Source organism: Tamandua tetradactyla, chromosome 10 (genome assembly GCF_023851605.1).
Source record: "Tamandua tetradactyla isolate mTamTet1 chromosome 10, mTamTet1.pri, whole genome shotgun sequence".
NCBI classification, from domain to species: domain Eukaryota; kingdom Metazoa; phylum Chordata; class Mammalia; order Pilosa; family Myrmecophagidae; genus Tamandua; species Tamandua tetradactyla.
Window position 1 is genome coordinate 19043159 of NC_135336.1, and position 17319 is coordinate 19060477.

The 17319-nt window shown below is 34.9% G+C and overlaps 1 protein-coding gene across 2 annotated transcripts in view; it reads left to right on the forward strand.

The window, feature by feature from the left end:
* The window catches only part of OSBPL11 (oxysterol binding protein like 11), a 137749-nt gene that overhangs the window by 63315 nt on the left and 57115 nt on the right, over positions 1-17319 (forward strand). For both annotated transcript variants that reach the window (XM_077118059.1, XM_077118060.1), the window contains exons 7-8: positions 2202-2347; positions 12940-13080. In XM_077118059.1, coding sequence (XP_076974174.1) covers positions 2202-2347; positions 12940-13080 — 287 coding nt within the window. The remainder of the gene's footprint in view (positions 1-2201; positions 2348-12939; positions 13081-17319) is intronic.

Genomic DNA, 17319 nt, shown 5'->3' on the forward strand with positions numbered 1-17319 from the left:
ATATTTTAGTTTACTTAACTATTCCCCTATATTGAACAATTAGGTCATTTCCAAAGTGGCTTTGTAAAATTAACACTAATGCTAACAGATCAACAAAGTTAAAATACTATATTGATAATTTAGGCTTTAATTAAAATACATGGTAATTTAAGTTTTAACTTTCTTGTTTAATCATAGGCAAGAAAATAAAAAGTATTTTCCTGTTTTTTCCATTTTATATGATTTCTTATCTTAATGACCAAAATATTTCTATAATAAGTAGTACAAAAGAATAAAGTATTTTTGCTTAGCATACAGAAGAAGCAATTCCTAGGGGGAAATGTTTGGATTTTTTCCTTTCCCAGTAGTCTCTGTTAAGTTTATAGGTAATTTAAATTATTGTATTTGTTTGTGTTCACTGGGTTGATTTTCTTTAAACCTCACTAATCTGGTTTTTTGGATGAGTTGTCCTGAGCTCTGCAATTTAGGTTGATTCTAGTGTTGGCAATAATTTTGTCAGGACAATGAAACAGTATTTGTTTCTAGTTTATGCTACTTAATTTTTAAAAAGTGCATCAAATAGCACAGTGCTAGATATCAGATACCCAATAAATACTTGATTAATTAAATACTATTGATTAAATATTTTTAAAATTCTTAGTTAACAATTTCAGTTGTGCAGTTTAAATAATAGTCTTATTTTTAAATTGTTGCTTTATCTTTAATGAAGCATATACAGTATGTTTGCATTTTTAGTTAAAAATGAAATGCATCATAAACATTAAAGTTGTTTTCTCCCATACTACTGTTTTTTTGGAGCATATGCTTGTAGATATTTAGAGGAATTAATTAACTGGTACTGGTATTTCTCACTATAAATTGCCATGTTTTCAGAATTAGATCTCTAGAAATGTATTCGCAGGTCACTTGAGAATAATAATATAATTGTGGGGGAAAACTACGTTATCTTCTCACTCGAATTTTGAGATAACATGAGAAATGAAATCTAAGTTCAAATTAGTGTTTAGCCCCATAAGATTATTCAAAGACTCAATAGTAATCATTAATTTAGTTGAGTCCTGAGACCAAATTATTGGCTTCATAAATAATTTTGTTATGGTTTCCAATAAGTTGAGTGATTTCTTAAAACAGATCCCTTAAAATTTGTGTTTGTGTGCAGTCTTTAAGAAGTAATAAAATCTGAACGTTGATATTAAAAATAAATGTTTTAAGACAGCAGCAAAGTTTTTCCGTTTCTTTACAATTAAAAAAAAAGCTCCATGAACTTTCTAGTGCCAAGTGAGACTAAACTGAGTGGCAAGGAAGGGCATTCTAGTAGCTTGCTCGGTACTTTGTAATTTATTTCTCTACTGAAGTCTGGAGTTTTGTTATAGATGAGTAAATTCCTTACTTTCTTTAATTTCTGCTGCAGAGGTCTGAGAATCCTTTATTGTAGCACTTTATAACCAAGCTTCTGTGAAACCTAGATCAGCCTCTGAAATCAAATGGAACATTATCCATTATTGATAAGGCATAGAATCTGCTTTTTAAACTGGTTGAGAGTAACAAGAGACTTTTGAGTCATTAGCTGAAAAGATGACAGGTCTCCAAATGTGACCACTGTTTTTCACTAGGTCAGGTATTATTTATTCAGAAGAACCTTTCAGTTTAAAAGTATATGGGACTTCTGAATAAGATTGGGAGAAAAAAGAATGGACATGTATTTGCAATTCTTAAATTAGAATCAGGGAGCTTATCCTGATTGGTTAATTTCTGCTGAGAATAAGGTTCATTTCCAAAATGAAGAAAATTATATTGTTTCATAGTCCCAGACTCCTGTAATTGTGTCTTTTAAAGCCTAATTTTGTACCTTTTGGTCATAAGATGGTCAAGATTCAAACAGAAAGGATAACAAATCAACTCTTAGGGTGGGAATACAGTTTATGATTCACAGACTTGCCCACGAAGTGAGTTCTGTCTTTTTAGGGTTGATTCTTTTAAACAGTATCTGATTTCAAGTTGCAAGATGCGCTTGTAAAGTGTTGTCCAATCACGGTTTTCATGCTAATGAGATGCAAGAAGCCATCTTGCAGGATCTTTTAACAGGTTGAATTGCTTTTAGTTTTGCAGACGCAAAACAAAATTGTTTAATAAAATCCACATCTGCTGAACTTTGCAGAGTATGAGTAAGTTTCAGCGAAAGTTTTCTCTTACTTCATCAGGAATGACAATCGAGTGGTTAGAACCAAAGATACCTTTATCAAACCATTATAAAAGTGGAGCTGACCAGACTTTTGCAACTGAACAGAGCAAGCCAGTGGCAGTCCCGGAAGAGCACTCCGTTGCAGAACCTGGACTATTTGCAAGGGTAAGATAAAGTAAACTAGGGCTTGGGTGCAAAAAATTGTTGGTGTAGGAATCGTTGAAGAGTCACTTCTCTTTTCATTGAACATGAAGCTCAGTATAACGCCAGAGCAACACTCTTGCAGGCTCTAGACATTGCTGTTCTATTTGAAACTGCTTTGGCTCTGGAAGAAGTCAATTATATTAAACTTGAATATGTTATGTTTTCCAGGTTAAATTATATTTCCTTTTTAGTTTTGATTTACTTTGGCTTGATAAAAACATTTTTGAAAATTACATGTGTTTTTTAAATGATTATTTGTATGATGGCTGTCTCTTTACTTTTTATCCCATTATCTTAATTTAATATTGTTTTCCAGAAGTTTAAAATTTTTTAATTTAGTTAATAGTGAGTAATAAGATCACTGTTAACAAACTAATTTTAAGTGTTACTCTACTTAAAATAGCACATGATCTCAAGGTTTAATATGTTTAAAAGGTTTATTCATCTATGTTTTTCAGAAGCTAATGGATATTTTAATTTATCTGTAGTTCCATCACTATGACAGATCATATTGGGTTTTTGCCCTTATGTTCACTTCTGCTGTTTTCATGGTCATTGTAATTATATAGTTTTATATTAAGCTCTTTTTACTTGATATTTCTCATGACCATTTTTCTGTGGTGCTTTGGGCTATATAATTAATATTTTGAAGGTTGAAGTAAGCTACTGAGTTAGTGTTCCATTATTGAATATGAGGTTGTTTCTCATTTGTTGCATAAAAAAACTGTTTTTTTCTTCCCCTCTCTTTCGATTGTGTATTTAGGTTATATTACCAAGTAGAATTAAGACTAATGAACACTTTACAGTTATTCATGTATTAGCAAATTACTTCTTAAAAGAAATGTATAACTCAGGGACTTCCAAAGTTCTTGGTTTAATGGCAAAGACCTTGGTTTGATGAGTCAGGCAGTGGGGTAGTGTGGGCAGGGATGGAGAAAAAGAAAAGTAATATATAAAATGCCTTTATTGTTTTAGCTTTTGATAGCTCATTTGTAGAGTCAAGCAGCCAGCAAGTATTTATTAAGCTGTCTACCATATGACAAGTCCAGTGTTACAAATTGGAGGAGATAATAGGAAAGTAAGACATAGTTCATTCCCTGAAGAGACTTATAATCTACTTGGAGATACATGATATTTATACTAGAACAATGAGATCATAGTATGAAGTAGTATTTATGGGGGGCAGGGGATTCTTAATTGATGTGATTTAGGCAGTTGGAATATGGGCATTGGCATTCAGATAAATTATTGAGAAGTATTAAGTAGAGTATGAGAAATTCTTTGGAGAAAAACGATTGGAATTGGACTTTGAATGGAGGTCACAATTTGAAGAGAAGAGGAATAACGGAATCTCATAATGGATATGCATGGGATACTGGGGCATGTATACTTATTATGGAGGAGGCTTGCCTGATAGTTTTGTACCAGTTTCTGCCATTTACTAATATGTGATCTATTAATTAACCACTCTTAGCCTTGCTGTCCTTTCTGTAAAACAAGGATAATAATACCTTATAAGATTGTTATGAAGATAAAATAAATTTAGCAGAGTACTTGGCTTGTGGGAAATTATAGGATTGTTGGATTTTACAGCTCCAGATGGTACCATCCGCATTGCTCTATATGTGAATAATACTCGTTGAAGCACTGTTCCATAGAATACAGTGTTAATCATGTCTCTCTGGAGTTGTGCAATATAGTGGAACTGGATCAACAGATATTACCTACTATTTGTATGTTAACCAAGGAACTTAAAATCATGCAGAAGAATTTAGTTTTAATGTGATAGACAATAGATCATGAGTATGGGAGAGGGATGTGATATGTTCGAAACCATAGGTTGTACATGATATCTTAGAATTAAAAGGTGGATAGGAGAGAATGGAAGTAGAAATGAAGGCAAATGTTTATTTTAAATGTAAAATCACTTGGACTTGTGATATAAGGTTGGATCAAAGATGACTCCAAATTTCTTAGTCTAAATTACTAGATAAAATTACAGTGCTATTCACAAAACTGAAAAAATTAGGAAGAAAGAAACTTCTGAGAGAAAAAAGTTTAGTATGGGTTATGAACCTATTGAATTTAGGGTAAGAAGATATTTGATTGTAAATGGATACAAAAAGCAATTGGAAATAGTGGAACCAAAGCTTTTAAGAGAGCTCAGGACTGATATATATTTTATAAGTGAAAAATTGTAAACTGAAGCTCATATACTCCAGTATCTTCATTCTTCTAAATGAGTACACAAAGCATGTTGGAGATCAGGACAGTGTACGTGGACAACAGATAAGCACATGAGATATTTTTTTTAATTACAAATACATAAAAGTCCACTCAAGCGCACCAAAATGGACCTGAATTTTCTAAAAGTTTCACAGATGTCCTCTTTGAAATGAGTATTTATGCAAGCCATATTATGGTAGTGGAGGTTTTGCTGTCAGAAAAGAGAGGAAGTAAACTCCATTGAAGTTAGAATGAAGCTCAAATGGTTCCTTTGTACCCCTCAAGTCTGAAGTGAGGACAAAAATGGGATTATATGAATTTTGTAGAATATTGGGGTTTCCCTTTACCTTGGAATCTCGAAATAGTAAGAATTCTTAAAAACTCAACAGTTCTTATCCTTCATATTGCTAGTCATTCTGGGTTTATAGAGATTTTATGCATTTGAACCTGTTTATTTGAATTTTGACAATGCTTTTACCTTACACTTTTCTTTAAAAAAGGCATGATGACAAAGAAGAGGTATTTAAAAAAAAAGAAATGAAACTCCAAATTCTTCCATTCTCTCCAAGATTTAGAGTCAGTATCTAATTACTATAATTCCTTTTTTAATATTCTAATAAGTAATTTGACTTTTTATAAAAACAACAAAAATTGTACTTTTCTAAATAGTTTTTCTACCAGGTTACATTTTATTTAATATTATTTTCATTGGAGGAAGTTCCAAACCACAAAGTAAACTTTATGCTGTGTAATATTAAGGCTGTATTTGCATTTTTAATCTGTGTCCTAGATTCTGACTTCAAATGTATCAGTACCTTTTCAGAGGACTAGAAAATATTACTTAATTAAGACCTAACACATTTTTTCCTCAATATTTCTCAAATGAATAGTTGTTATATTTAATATCCCATATATAGAGAGGAGGAGGATCAACTTTCTCTTCTGTTTTATGATGAATAAATATACAAATGTATTCTTAAACTATACTGTAGGCTAGGTAACAGGAAATACTTCCTGACTGATTTGCTAGCCATTGAAATGGGGAATTGAGAAAGCCTTTGAGATCTTTCCTCAAGATTGTAAAAACAGAAGCAATTCTGATATACAACAAACAGTGGTCTTAACATAAGGAAATAAGCTAGACCATTAATTCACTTATCAGAATCTGAGCTGCTGTAGATTTCCCTGATAGAAGGGGGAAGAAAAAGGAGAAAGATAAAGACAGAAGAATGACCAGTATCCCATTATTTTTTAATTCTGTCACTGCTTTTGTATTTTGTTTTTAATAATTTGAGGGGATTAACTTCTTGATTTTGTGCTTGATTAGGATTGGTTTTCTTTGCTTAGATGTACAGTTTGTTTAACTTAATTGTTTGATCATATTTGACTATGGGAGGGGAGAGATATTAACAAAATCATTTCCTTTTTTAGGTCCTCCTAAGTTAAACCTAAAAGAATACCAAAAGATAATATATAAAGTTCTCTTGCATAAGTATACTGACAGGTGTACCACTGAGGGAGATGGGACACTACCCCAAATAAACGTGGAAACTGACAGCTGATAAGGATCCATAAAATTTAGGGATTTGAAACCATATACAGATGTTTAAATAAAAATTAAGTATCTCGAAGGTGAGGACGTCCCGGAGACTCGCGCATTTCAGTCAGAAGCAGCGGCTGTCCAACCACCACCGTGCCCTCTTCCGCCTTCACCGGCTCCTCCGCCACCGTCCTCGACAGCCTTGCCATCCTCACCTTTCCTCCTCCAGAACAGCTACTAGGGGAGTAGAAACGATACAGAACAGCTCCCGGAGCCACGACAGAATTCAAAAAGACAGCATACCCCATCCTGGAAGGGCTGACTGGCTGGGAGAACCCGTTCCGGTGAGATCGCCGAGGGGCGCGGGCTTCCCCGGGCGGGGCAGCAAGCGGCCTGAGTCCCTCCCCTCCTCCTTCCCAGGCCAGCTGGCAGAATTGGGCAGGCGGTCCCCTCAAGCTGCGGCGGCTGGCGCCCCCACCACGCGCGGCCCCCCGGACTAACTAAGAGAATTGGATCGGAAATCCCCAGGCCATGGAGAACGGTGACCGGGGGGGTCCCTTCCAAACACATGACTCCCCAGTCCAGCTGGGAACGGTGTACTCTCCCGGGCTGCGGCAGCTGGCGCCCTCCCGCCACGCTTGGCGCCCCGGGCCGACTAGAAAATTCGGACGGGCGCTCTCCCGGGCTGCGGCGGCCGGCGACCCTCCCGCGTTTGGACCCCCGGGCCGGCTGGCCCTCTTCCAAGCCGCTTCGGCTGGCGAACCTCCCCCACGGCGAGAGTTTTCCAAAGTTAAAGGACCCACAGCACCTTTTACTGGTGGGACCCGCAGACAAACGTGTGCCACGAGCGCCACCTATTGGGCAGGATAAGAAAAACAGAGCCCAGAGATGTCACAGAAAAATCTTTCAACCTGTTGGGTCCAACACCCAGGGAAATCTGACTAAATGCCCAGACGCCAGCAGAAGATAACGGATCGTGCTCAGAAAATTGAAAATATGGCCCAGTCAAAGACAAACCAGTAGTTCAAATGAGATACAGGAGCTGAGACAACTAATGCTGAATATACGAACAGAAATGGAAAACCTCTTAAAAAACGAAATCGATAAATTGAGGGAGGACATGAAGAAGACATGGGATGAACAAAAAGAAGAAATAGAAAAACTGAAAAAACAAATCACAGAACTTATGGAAGTGAAGGATAAAGTAGAAAAGATGGAAAAAACAATGGATACCTACAATGATAGATTTAAAGAGACAGAAAATAGAATTAGTGATTTGGAGGATGGCACATCTGAATTCCAAAAAGAAACAGAAACTATCGGGAAAAGAATGGAAAAATTTGAACAGGGTATCAGGGAACTGAAGGACAATATGAAGCGCACAAATATACGTGTTGTGGGTGTCCCAGAAGGAGAAGAGAAGGGAAAAGGAGGAGAAAAACTAATGGAAGAAATTATCACTGAAAATTTCCCAACTCTTATGAAAGACCTAAAATTACAGATCCAAGAAGTGCAGCGCACCCCAAAGAGATTAGACCCAAATAGGCGTTCTCCAAGACACTTACTAGTTAGAATGTCAGAGGTCAAAAAGAAAGAGAGGATCTTGAAAGCAGCAAGAGAAAAACCATCCATCACATACAAGGGAAACCCAATAAGACTATGTGTAGATTTCTCAGCAGAAACCATGGAAGCTAGAAGACAGTGGGATGATATATTTAAATTACTAAAAGAGAAAAACTGCCAACCAAGACTCCTATATCCAGCAAAATTGTCCTTCAAAACTGAGGGAGAAATTAAAACATTCTCAGACAAAAAGTCACTGAGAGAATTTGTGACCAAGAGACCAGCTCTGCAAGAAATACTAAAGGAAGCACTAGAGTCAGAACCGAAAAGACAGAAGAGAGAGGTATGGAGAAGAGTGTAGAAAGAAGGAAAGTCAGATATGATATATATAATACAAAAGGCAAAACGTTAGAGGAAAATATTATCCAAACAGTAATAACACTAAATGTTAATGGACTGAATTCCCCAATCAAAAGACATAGACTGGCAGAATGGATTAAAAAACAGGATCCTTCTATATGCTGTCTACAGGAAACACATCTTAGACCCAAAGATAAACATAGGTTGAAAGTGAAAGGTTGGGAAAAGATATTTCATGCAAATAACAACCAGAAAAGAGCCGGAGTGGCTATACTAATATCCAACAAATTAGACTTCAAATGTAAAACAGTTAAAAGAGAGAAAGAAGGACACTATATACTAATAAAAGGAACAATTAAACAAGAAGACATAACAATCATAAATATTTACGCACCGAACCAGAATGCCCCAAAATACGTGAGGAATACACTGCAAACACTGAAAAGGGAAATAGACACATATACCATAATAGTTGGAGACTTCAATTCACTACTCTCATCAATGGACAGAACATCTAGACAGAGGATCAATAAAGAAATAGAGAATCTGAATATTACTATAAATGAGCTAGACTTAACAGACATTTATAGGACATTACATCCCACAACAGCAGGATACACCTTTTTCTCAAGTGCTCATGGATCATTCTCAAAGATAGACCATATGCTGGGTCACAAAGCAAGTCTTAACAAATTTAAAAAGATTGAAATCATACACAACACTTTCTCAGATCATAAAGGAATGAAGTTGGAAATCAATAATAGGCGGAGTGCAAGACAATTCACAAATACGTGGAGGTTCAACAACACACTCTTAAACAACCAGTGGGTCAAAGAAGAAATTGCAAGAGAAATTAGCAAATACCTCGAGGCGAATGAAAATGAAAACACAACATATCAAAACTTATGGGACGCAGCAAAGGCAGTACTAAGAGAGAAATTTATTGCCCTAAATGCCTATATCAGAAAAGAAGAAAAGGCAAAAATGCAGGAATTAACTGTCCACTTGGAAGAACTGGAGAAAGAACAGCAAACTAATCCCAAAGAAAGCAAAAGGAAAGAAATAACAAAGATTAGAGCACAAATAAATGAAATTGAAAACATGAAAACAATAGAGAAAATCAATAAGGCCAGAAGTTGGTTCTATGAGAAAATCAATAAGATTGATGGGCCCTTAGCAAGATTGACCAAAAGAAGAAGAGAGAGGATGCAAATAAATAAGATCAGAAAGGGAAGAGGAGACATAACTACTGACCTCACAGAAATAAAGGAGGTAATAACAGGATACTATGAACAACTTTACGCTAATAAGTACAACAATTTAGATGAAATGGACGGGTTCCTGGAAAGACATGAACAACCAACTTTGACTCAAGAAGAAATAGATGACCTCAACAAACCAATCACAAGTAAAGAAATTGAATTAGTCATTCAAAAGCTTCCTAAAAAGAAAAGTCCAGGACCAGACGGCTTCACATGTGAATTCTATCAAACATTCCAGAAAGAATTAGTACCAACTCTCCTCAAACTCTTCAAAAAAATTGAAGTGGAGGGAAAACTACCTAATTCATTCTATGAAGCCAACATCACCCTCATACCAAAACCAGGCAAAGATATTACAAAAAAGAAAACTACAGACCAACCTCTCTAATGAATATAGATGCAAAAATCCTCAATAAAATTCTAGCAAATCGTATCCAACAACACATTAAAAGAATTATACATCATGACCAAGTAGGATTCATCCCAGGTATGCAAGGATGGTTCAACATAAGAAAATCAATTAATGTAATACACCATATCAACAAATCAAAGCAGAAAAATCACATGATCATCTCAATTGATGCAGAAAAGGCATTTGACAAGATTCAACATCTTTTCCTGTTGAAAACACTTCAAAAGATAGGAATACAAGGGAACTTCCTTAAAATGATAGAGGGAATATATGAAAAACCCACAGCTAATATCATCCTCAATGGGGAAAAATTGAAAACTTTCCCCCTAAGATCAGGAACAAGACAAGGATGTCCACTATCACCACTATTATTCAACATTGTGTTGGAGGTTCTAGCCAGAGCAATTAGACAAGAAAAAGAAATACAAGGCATCAAAATTGGAAAGGAAGAAGTAAAACTATCACTGTTTGCAGACGATATGATACTATACGTCGAAAACCTGGAAAAATCCACAACAAAACTACTAGAGGTAATAAATGAGTACAGCAAAGTAGCAGGTTACAAGATCAACATTCAAAAATCTGTAGCATTTCTATACACTAGTAATGAGCAAGCTGAGGGGGAAATCAAGAAACGAATCCCATTTACAATTGCAACTAAAAGAATAAAATACCTAGGAATAAATTTAACTAAAGAGACAAAAAACCTATATAAAGAAAATTACAAAAAACTGTTAAAAGAAATCACAGAAGACCTAAATAGATGGAAGGGCATACCGTGTTCATGGATTGGAAGACTAAATATAGTTAAGATGTCAATCCTACCTAAATTGATTTACAGATTCAATGCAATACCAATCAAAATCCCAACAACTTATTTTTCAGAAATAGAAAAACCAATAAGCAAATTTATCTGGAAGGGCAGGGTGCCCCGAATTGCTAAAAACATCTTGAGGAAAAAAAACGAAGCTGGAGGTCTCGCGCTGCCTGACTTAAAGGCATATTATGAAGCCACAGTGGTCAAAACAGCATGGTATTGGCATAAAGATAGATATATCAACCAATGGAATCGAATAGAGTGCTCAGATATAGACCCTCTCATCTATGGACATTTGATCTTTGATAAGGCAGTCAAGCCAACTCACCTGGGACAGAACAGTCTCTTCAATAAATGGTGCCTAGAGAAATGGATATCCATATGCAAAACAATGAAAGAAGACCCATATCTCACACCCTATACAAAAGTTAACTCAAAATGGATCAAAGATCTAAACATTAGGTCTAAGACCATAAAACAGTTAGAGGAAAATGTTGGGAGATATCTTATGAAACTTACAATTGGAGGCGGTTTTATGGACCTTAAACCTAAAGCAAGAGCACTGAAGAAGGAAATAAATAAATGGGAGCTCCTCAAAATTAAACACTTTTGTGCATCAAAGAACTTCATCAAGAAAGTAGAAAGACAGCCTACACAATGGGAAACAATATTTGGAAACGACATATCAGATAAAGGTCTAGTATCCAGAATTTATAAAGAGATTGTTCAACTCAACAACAAAAAGACAGCCAACCCAATTACAAAATGGGAAAAAGACTTGAACAGACACCTATCAGAAGAGGAAATACAAATGGCCAAAAGGCACATGAAGAGATGCTCAATGTCCCTGGCCATTAGAGAAATGCAAATCAAAACCACAATGAGATATCATCTCACACCCACCAGAATGGCCATTATCAACAAAACAGAAAATGACAAGTGCTGGAGAGGATGCGGAGAAAGAGGCACACTTATCCACTGTTGGTGGGAATGTCAAATGGTGCAATCACTGTGGAAGGCAGTTTGGCGGTTCCTCAAAAAGCTGAATATAGAATTGCCATATGACCCAGCAATACCATTGCTGGGAATCTACTCAAAGGACTTAAGGGCAAAGACACAAACGGACATTTGCACACCAATGTTTATAGCAGCATTATTTACAATTGCAAAGAGATGGAAACAGCCAAAATGTCCATCAACAGACGAGTGGCTAAACAAACTGTGGTATGTACATACGATGGAATATTATGCAGCTTTAAGACAGAATAAACTTATGAAGCATGTAATAACATGGATGGACCTAGAGAACATTATGCTGAGTGAGTCTAGCGAAAAACTAAAGGACAAATACTGTATGGTCCCACTGATGTGAACCGACATTCGAGAATAAACTTGGAATATGTCATTGGTAACAGAGTCCAGCAGGAGTTAGAAACAGGGTAAGATAATGGGTAATTGGAGCTGAAGGGATACAGACTGTGCAACAGGACTAGATACAAAAACTCAAAAATGGACAGTACAATAATACCTAATTGTAAAGTAATCATGTTAAAACACTGAATGAAGCTGCATCTGAGCTATAGGTTTTTTGTTTTCTATTATTATTACTTTTATTTTTTTCTCTATATTAACATTCTATATCTTTTTCTGTTGTGTTGCTAGTTCTTCTAAACTGATGCAAATGTACTAAGAAACGATGATCATGCATCTATGTGATGATGTTAAGAATTACTGATTGCATATGTAGAATGGTATGATTTCTAAATGTTGGGTTAATTTCTTTTTTTTCCATTAATTAATAAAAAAATTTTAAAATTAAAAAAAAATTAAGTATCTCAACAAGTTATTTGGAGTCAGGGCCCTATTGAGAGGAAAGTAAACATTTTCAGTTTTTTAAGGGCTTATTTTATTGATTGTTTGGATTTAAGAGATGTGTGGAGAACTTTTTGTGTCATTATTATGAGCAACTTTAGGATTTCCATTCTCGTACCTAGAATTCTCTTCAACCCCAAGTGACAACTCCAAAAATGAGTGAACATCAAAATAAAGATTATAATAGTTACACTTGACATATTCAGCCATTTTAAAAATTTATTTTTATAGTTTAGCCTGAAAAAAAAGCAAATATTTAATTCTCACAACAGCTTGAACTTAAATTATGGTCCCCAGCAGTATGTTCAATGCAGTGATAATGGGTCCTTTGAAGGAAATCAGTTCCAAGGCCAAAGGTGTAGTATATTTTCAGAAAGATTATTGCCTATTCTCAGATTCACTTAGGCCTAATATAAGTATCTTCAAGTCTGGCACTTGTAATTTTATTCTTAATGGATATTAATAATTGCTTTTAAAACTAGAATTTTGTTCGGTTTCAAGGAACCTGAAGAAATAAACGCAGATGAGGAGATGGAGGATACATATGATAATAAGGAAGATGACCTGGGAGCTGTGGAAGAGCAGCGCAGTGTTATCCTACATCTCTTGTCACAGCTCAAATTGGGCATGGATTTAACAAGAGTAAGTAACATCCTTCAGAAAAGACATGATTAGTTGTGAAATTATTAAAATAAATAGTCATATGATGCATTTGTTTGGTATTAGTTATTAGTTATTTGCTGTCCCTTAGTAGATTGAGGTTTTGAAGAAATAAGAACAGTGTTGAGGTTTATGAGGCATGAGAACATTTGAAAAGAATGTGCTGTGGTAGTAATAGAGATGGTAAAGATCTCTCTTGCCCTAAATAACTGAGTAGCTATAAAATACTTTTCCCCACGTTTGTGCCTTGCTATTTAAAAAGTTACATGTATTATATATAATAAAATATTAATATTAATTAACCACAAATTGTGAACATTCACACAACATTTAAAGCAATGGTAGTTTTCAAGCAGCATTAAAGAATCTGGTGATGACACTAGTCATTAACAACCATCTCTTATCTAACAGTAATGCTGATTCAGCAAATTTTTGTTGAGCCACCATTATATTCCACATACTCTTCTAGGTGCTGAGACAATAGTAGTGAAAAATGTAATCATGGTTTCAGTCTCAGCCTTCGTGTTGTGAATAAATAATATACATCTTCCCCATTGTTCATTTCATTCCTTGTTAAAGTAATATGAAATTAATATAATTAAAGCTTTTCACAGAAAGTTTTGAAAATGAAAGAAAAATATCTGTCATTTTACCGCCCTTACACAAAACAACTCTCACTTTTGTGATCCCCTTCAAATCTTTTGCATATAATCATAGCATATATACAATTTTGTTTCATCTCCTTTTTTCATTTGTCTTTTCTTTGTGAAATGTGTCTGTCCTACATACAAAAGACTGAATACAATGTATGTATATTTAGTTCAAAGAACAATGGTAAAATGTATACTCAGGTCTCAGGTTGTTATAACACGTTGCCAGAACTTGGAAGCTCTCTGTGTGCTCCTCTCAGTGGGTAGTCCTATGTTTTTTTCTAAATGTAACCACTTACTTGACTTTTGTTTTATTCACTCCCCCTCCTTTTCTTTAAAGTTTTGTACCTGTTTATGTACCCACTGCAATATATTATTTAACTTAGAAAAACTGAATATCCTGAAGTTTGTGTAAAGAAGAGGCTGTTCATAGAAGAAGACTTCTAGGAGAGGATAAGCTGAACAGAGATTCTCTGATTCCTGGTTTTTATTAATTCTTGATAGAGTTTAAAATAGCCTATCTTGAAGGAATCATAAGGCAAAGTCGTGAGTAAGTCCTGGGGAATGTAGGATAAATACAGGGCCCCAGATTTAGAGCATTTGGTTTGAGCTAGGTACGAGACATCCAGTGGGTATGTGGTCAGAGGAAATAAGCTGTTTAGTATTTTCTGTTTCCAAGCTAACTGTTGCCTACCTGCAGCTCTAAGGACTAGAGCAAAACCAGAACATGTCCATGGTAAAAGGAGTATCTTCAGCCAATCCAGACAGCAGGGTATGGGGCTGAGAGTAGGAACTTCATCAGCAGATGGTCACCTCAAGCCATACAAACAGATAAAAACGGGGACCAGGTTCACTAGGGCATTCTATCCTCAAGTTAATAAAAGTTAATACAATGGTAGCATAAGAATCCTAGTCTTCTTGACTTATATCATTCCTCTCTTGACTTATATCATGCCAATCTGGACTGGTTAGAGACTGAAGCCATTCTGATTCTGATCTTTTGTGTGTCTTGTCTTGTTTACTTTTTTCTCTAAAATTTTGTGGAGCCTTCTCTTTGTCCCCAGAAGTCTGAAATTTCATAATAGCATATTTTGCTATAGGTTTCTTTTCATCTGTTGTGTCTGGGTGCTACGTGGATCTTTTCAGTTTGACAAATATAGATAAGAATTGGGGCTGGGTTCACTAGAGCATTTTCAGCTCCCTGAAATTTTCTTGAATTATGTTAATAATTTTTGAATGATTTTCTCTACTTCATTTTGTCTGATCTCTCTTTCTGAAACCCTTATCATGGGATTATTGGACTTCATGAACTGATCCTCTGTTTGTTTCTTTTATCCCTTCCTCTCTCCCTGGTTTCCCTCTCTTCTTTCCCTCTCACTCTTTTTTTCTTCTGTGTTCTAGAATATTTCCTCACCTTTAACTTGTAATCTGTCTCTTCAGTTTTAATTTCTGCCACTGTCTTTAAAATTTTTTCTTTTGTAAAAAGCCACTTTATTTCATGTGTATAGTATTATCTTAATTATTTTTAAGGTTTATTTTCCTCGTAAGAAGTTTCTCTTTCCTCCATGTTGCTTTTTCCATTTCTTAGGTCTTTACTTTGATCTCTGTAGTCCTAATTTTAGGTTATTCTCAGAGCACTGGTATTTTTTGAATTTCTGCTAATGATTAAGTTTGTGGGGATGAAAAAAAGCTATTGTAAGCTTTGAGAATGTAGGTGGGGCTTATGCTTTTAAATATAGAATAATCACATGGGCCATTTGTTGGGGAATCTAGTGTCAGTATTATTAGGTTTTCCTCTAGAATTAGTCAGATTCCCCAGAGAAGAGTTCTTCTAGTCTCTTGCTTCGTAGGTAATACTACTGGCTTGAGGAAGAATAAAAGGGCTGGGTGGGAGATGGTCTCGGTATGAGTTACTTAATACCACTTTTATCAATATGATATCTACTCTATTAAAATTCCCCGATAGTCTCCAAACCAGAGAAAATACCTCCTTGTGTTACTCTCGAGAGATTAAACCCCTAGTCTTTGGCTGGGGTTAAGGAGGGACAGTTAACTAGCAGTGTGGAATTGGGGAGGGGATTTATAGATCTGATGGCTTTGCACATGGATTTCACTTTCTCTTTATTTTAGCATCCCACTTCATCCCTAGATTCAGAGATTACTGCTACTGTCAGTTCTTGAGTCTTTTCAGGATTCTGCAGTATAAGTTATTGCTTTAGATGCAGCTCTCTAATTAACATCTCCCAAATTTTATTGTTTTTTTTTTTTTTTTGGTCTCCTTTCATGGTATCTATGGTTTTGCTCTTACATAAAATTTATTTACTATAATTTTAATGGGATTTCAGGAAAAGATGAAATTAAAATGTATATATTCACTCTACCATCTATATCTGAAACAGCCAGTATTTTTTATGTTACTTTATTACACTCAAAGCTATCTTTTTGAAAGACTAATGGTTTATTAAATGAAAGTTTCATATTTTTTGGAACTCTTGTTTAAGATATGGGTTGTTTTAATTTTTTGCTGTTAGGAGCAATTCTGTGACAAACTTTTTTTCCATATTCCATTTCCTTTATTTATGTTATTTCCTAAGTCTGGATTCCTAGAATAGTTACTAGACTAAATTGGTGACTGTCTTATGGCTCTTGAAAAATATTACCGGCTTATTTTTTCACAGAGTTGAACCAATTTATATTCCTTTCCAACTCTGCTTTAAATATAATGTTTAATCTTATTTACACTTAACAGGTTTTGCCTGTCAAAAGTTTTCTTCTTGCAAATAGTTCTTTTATGCTAAACCTTGAAAGTTACATGTATTGCTTGAGCAGTATTTACTTTAGTCCATTTCCAGAAAATGGCATTTATTGCCTCTTAATCAGCCATTGGCAATTTATTTTAACATAGAAACAGAAAAAAAAAACATGGCTAATATATACTTTGAATTTTACCATTATTTTCCTGATGAAGAATTTTTTAAAATTCATTTCCTTTTAAGCATGCCTATTTTTAAAAAAGAAAACAGAACTTTTTGTTTTGAAATAATTTCAAACCTACAGGACAGATGCAAAAATAATACAAAACCCATCCTGAGAATGCAATATACAATCTACCCATATACTCAAATCCACCAGCTTTTAACATTTTCTCACATTTGCTGTATTGTTCTATCTATCTATTCATGTATCTATTTTTTTTTTTACGAACACTTGAGAGTAGGTTATATATATAGTGCTCCTTGAACACTTGGTATTTCCATGTACTTTTTGTAAGAACATAAGGATATTCACTTATGTAACCACCTTAAGTATAGTTATCAAGTTCAATAAATTTAGCATTGATATGAAGCTTGCATTCTACAATCTAATATTTTCTTAGGTCCCAATAATGTCTTTTTTTTTATTTGTGGAGCAAATGTCAAAGTGGGGACAATAACTTAAACATATTGATGAAAATGGAGATAAAATATTAGCTCATCAATTTATTTAGAACTTTCATAACTACAGTAACCAGTTGTTTATATAGAACTTAATATATAAGACAATGTGGTAATTGTGAAGGAGAAAAAATGGC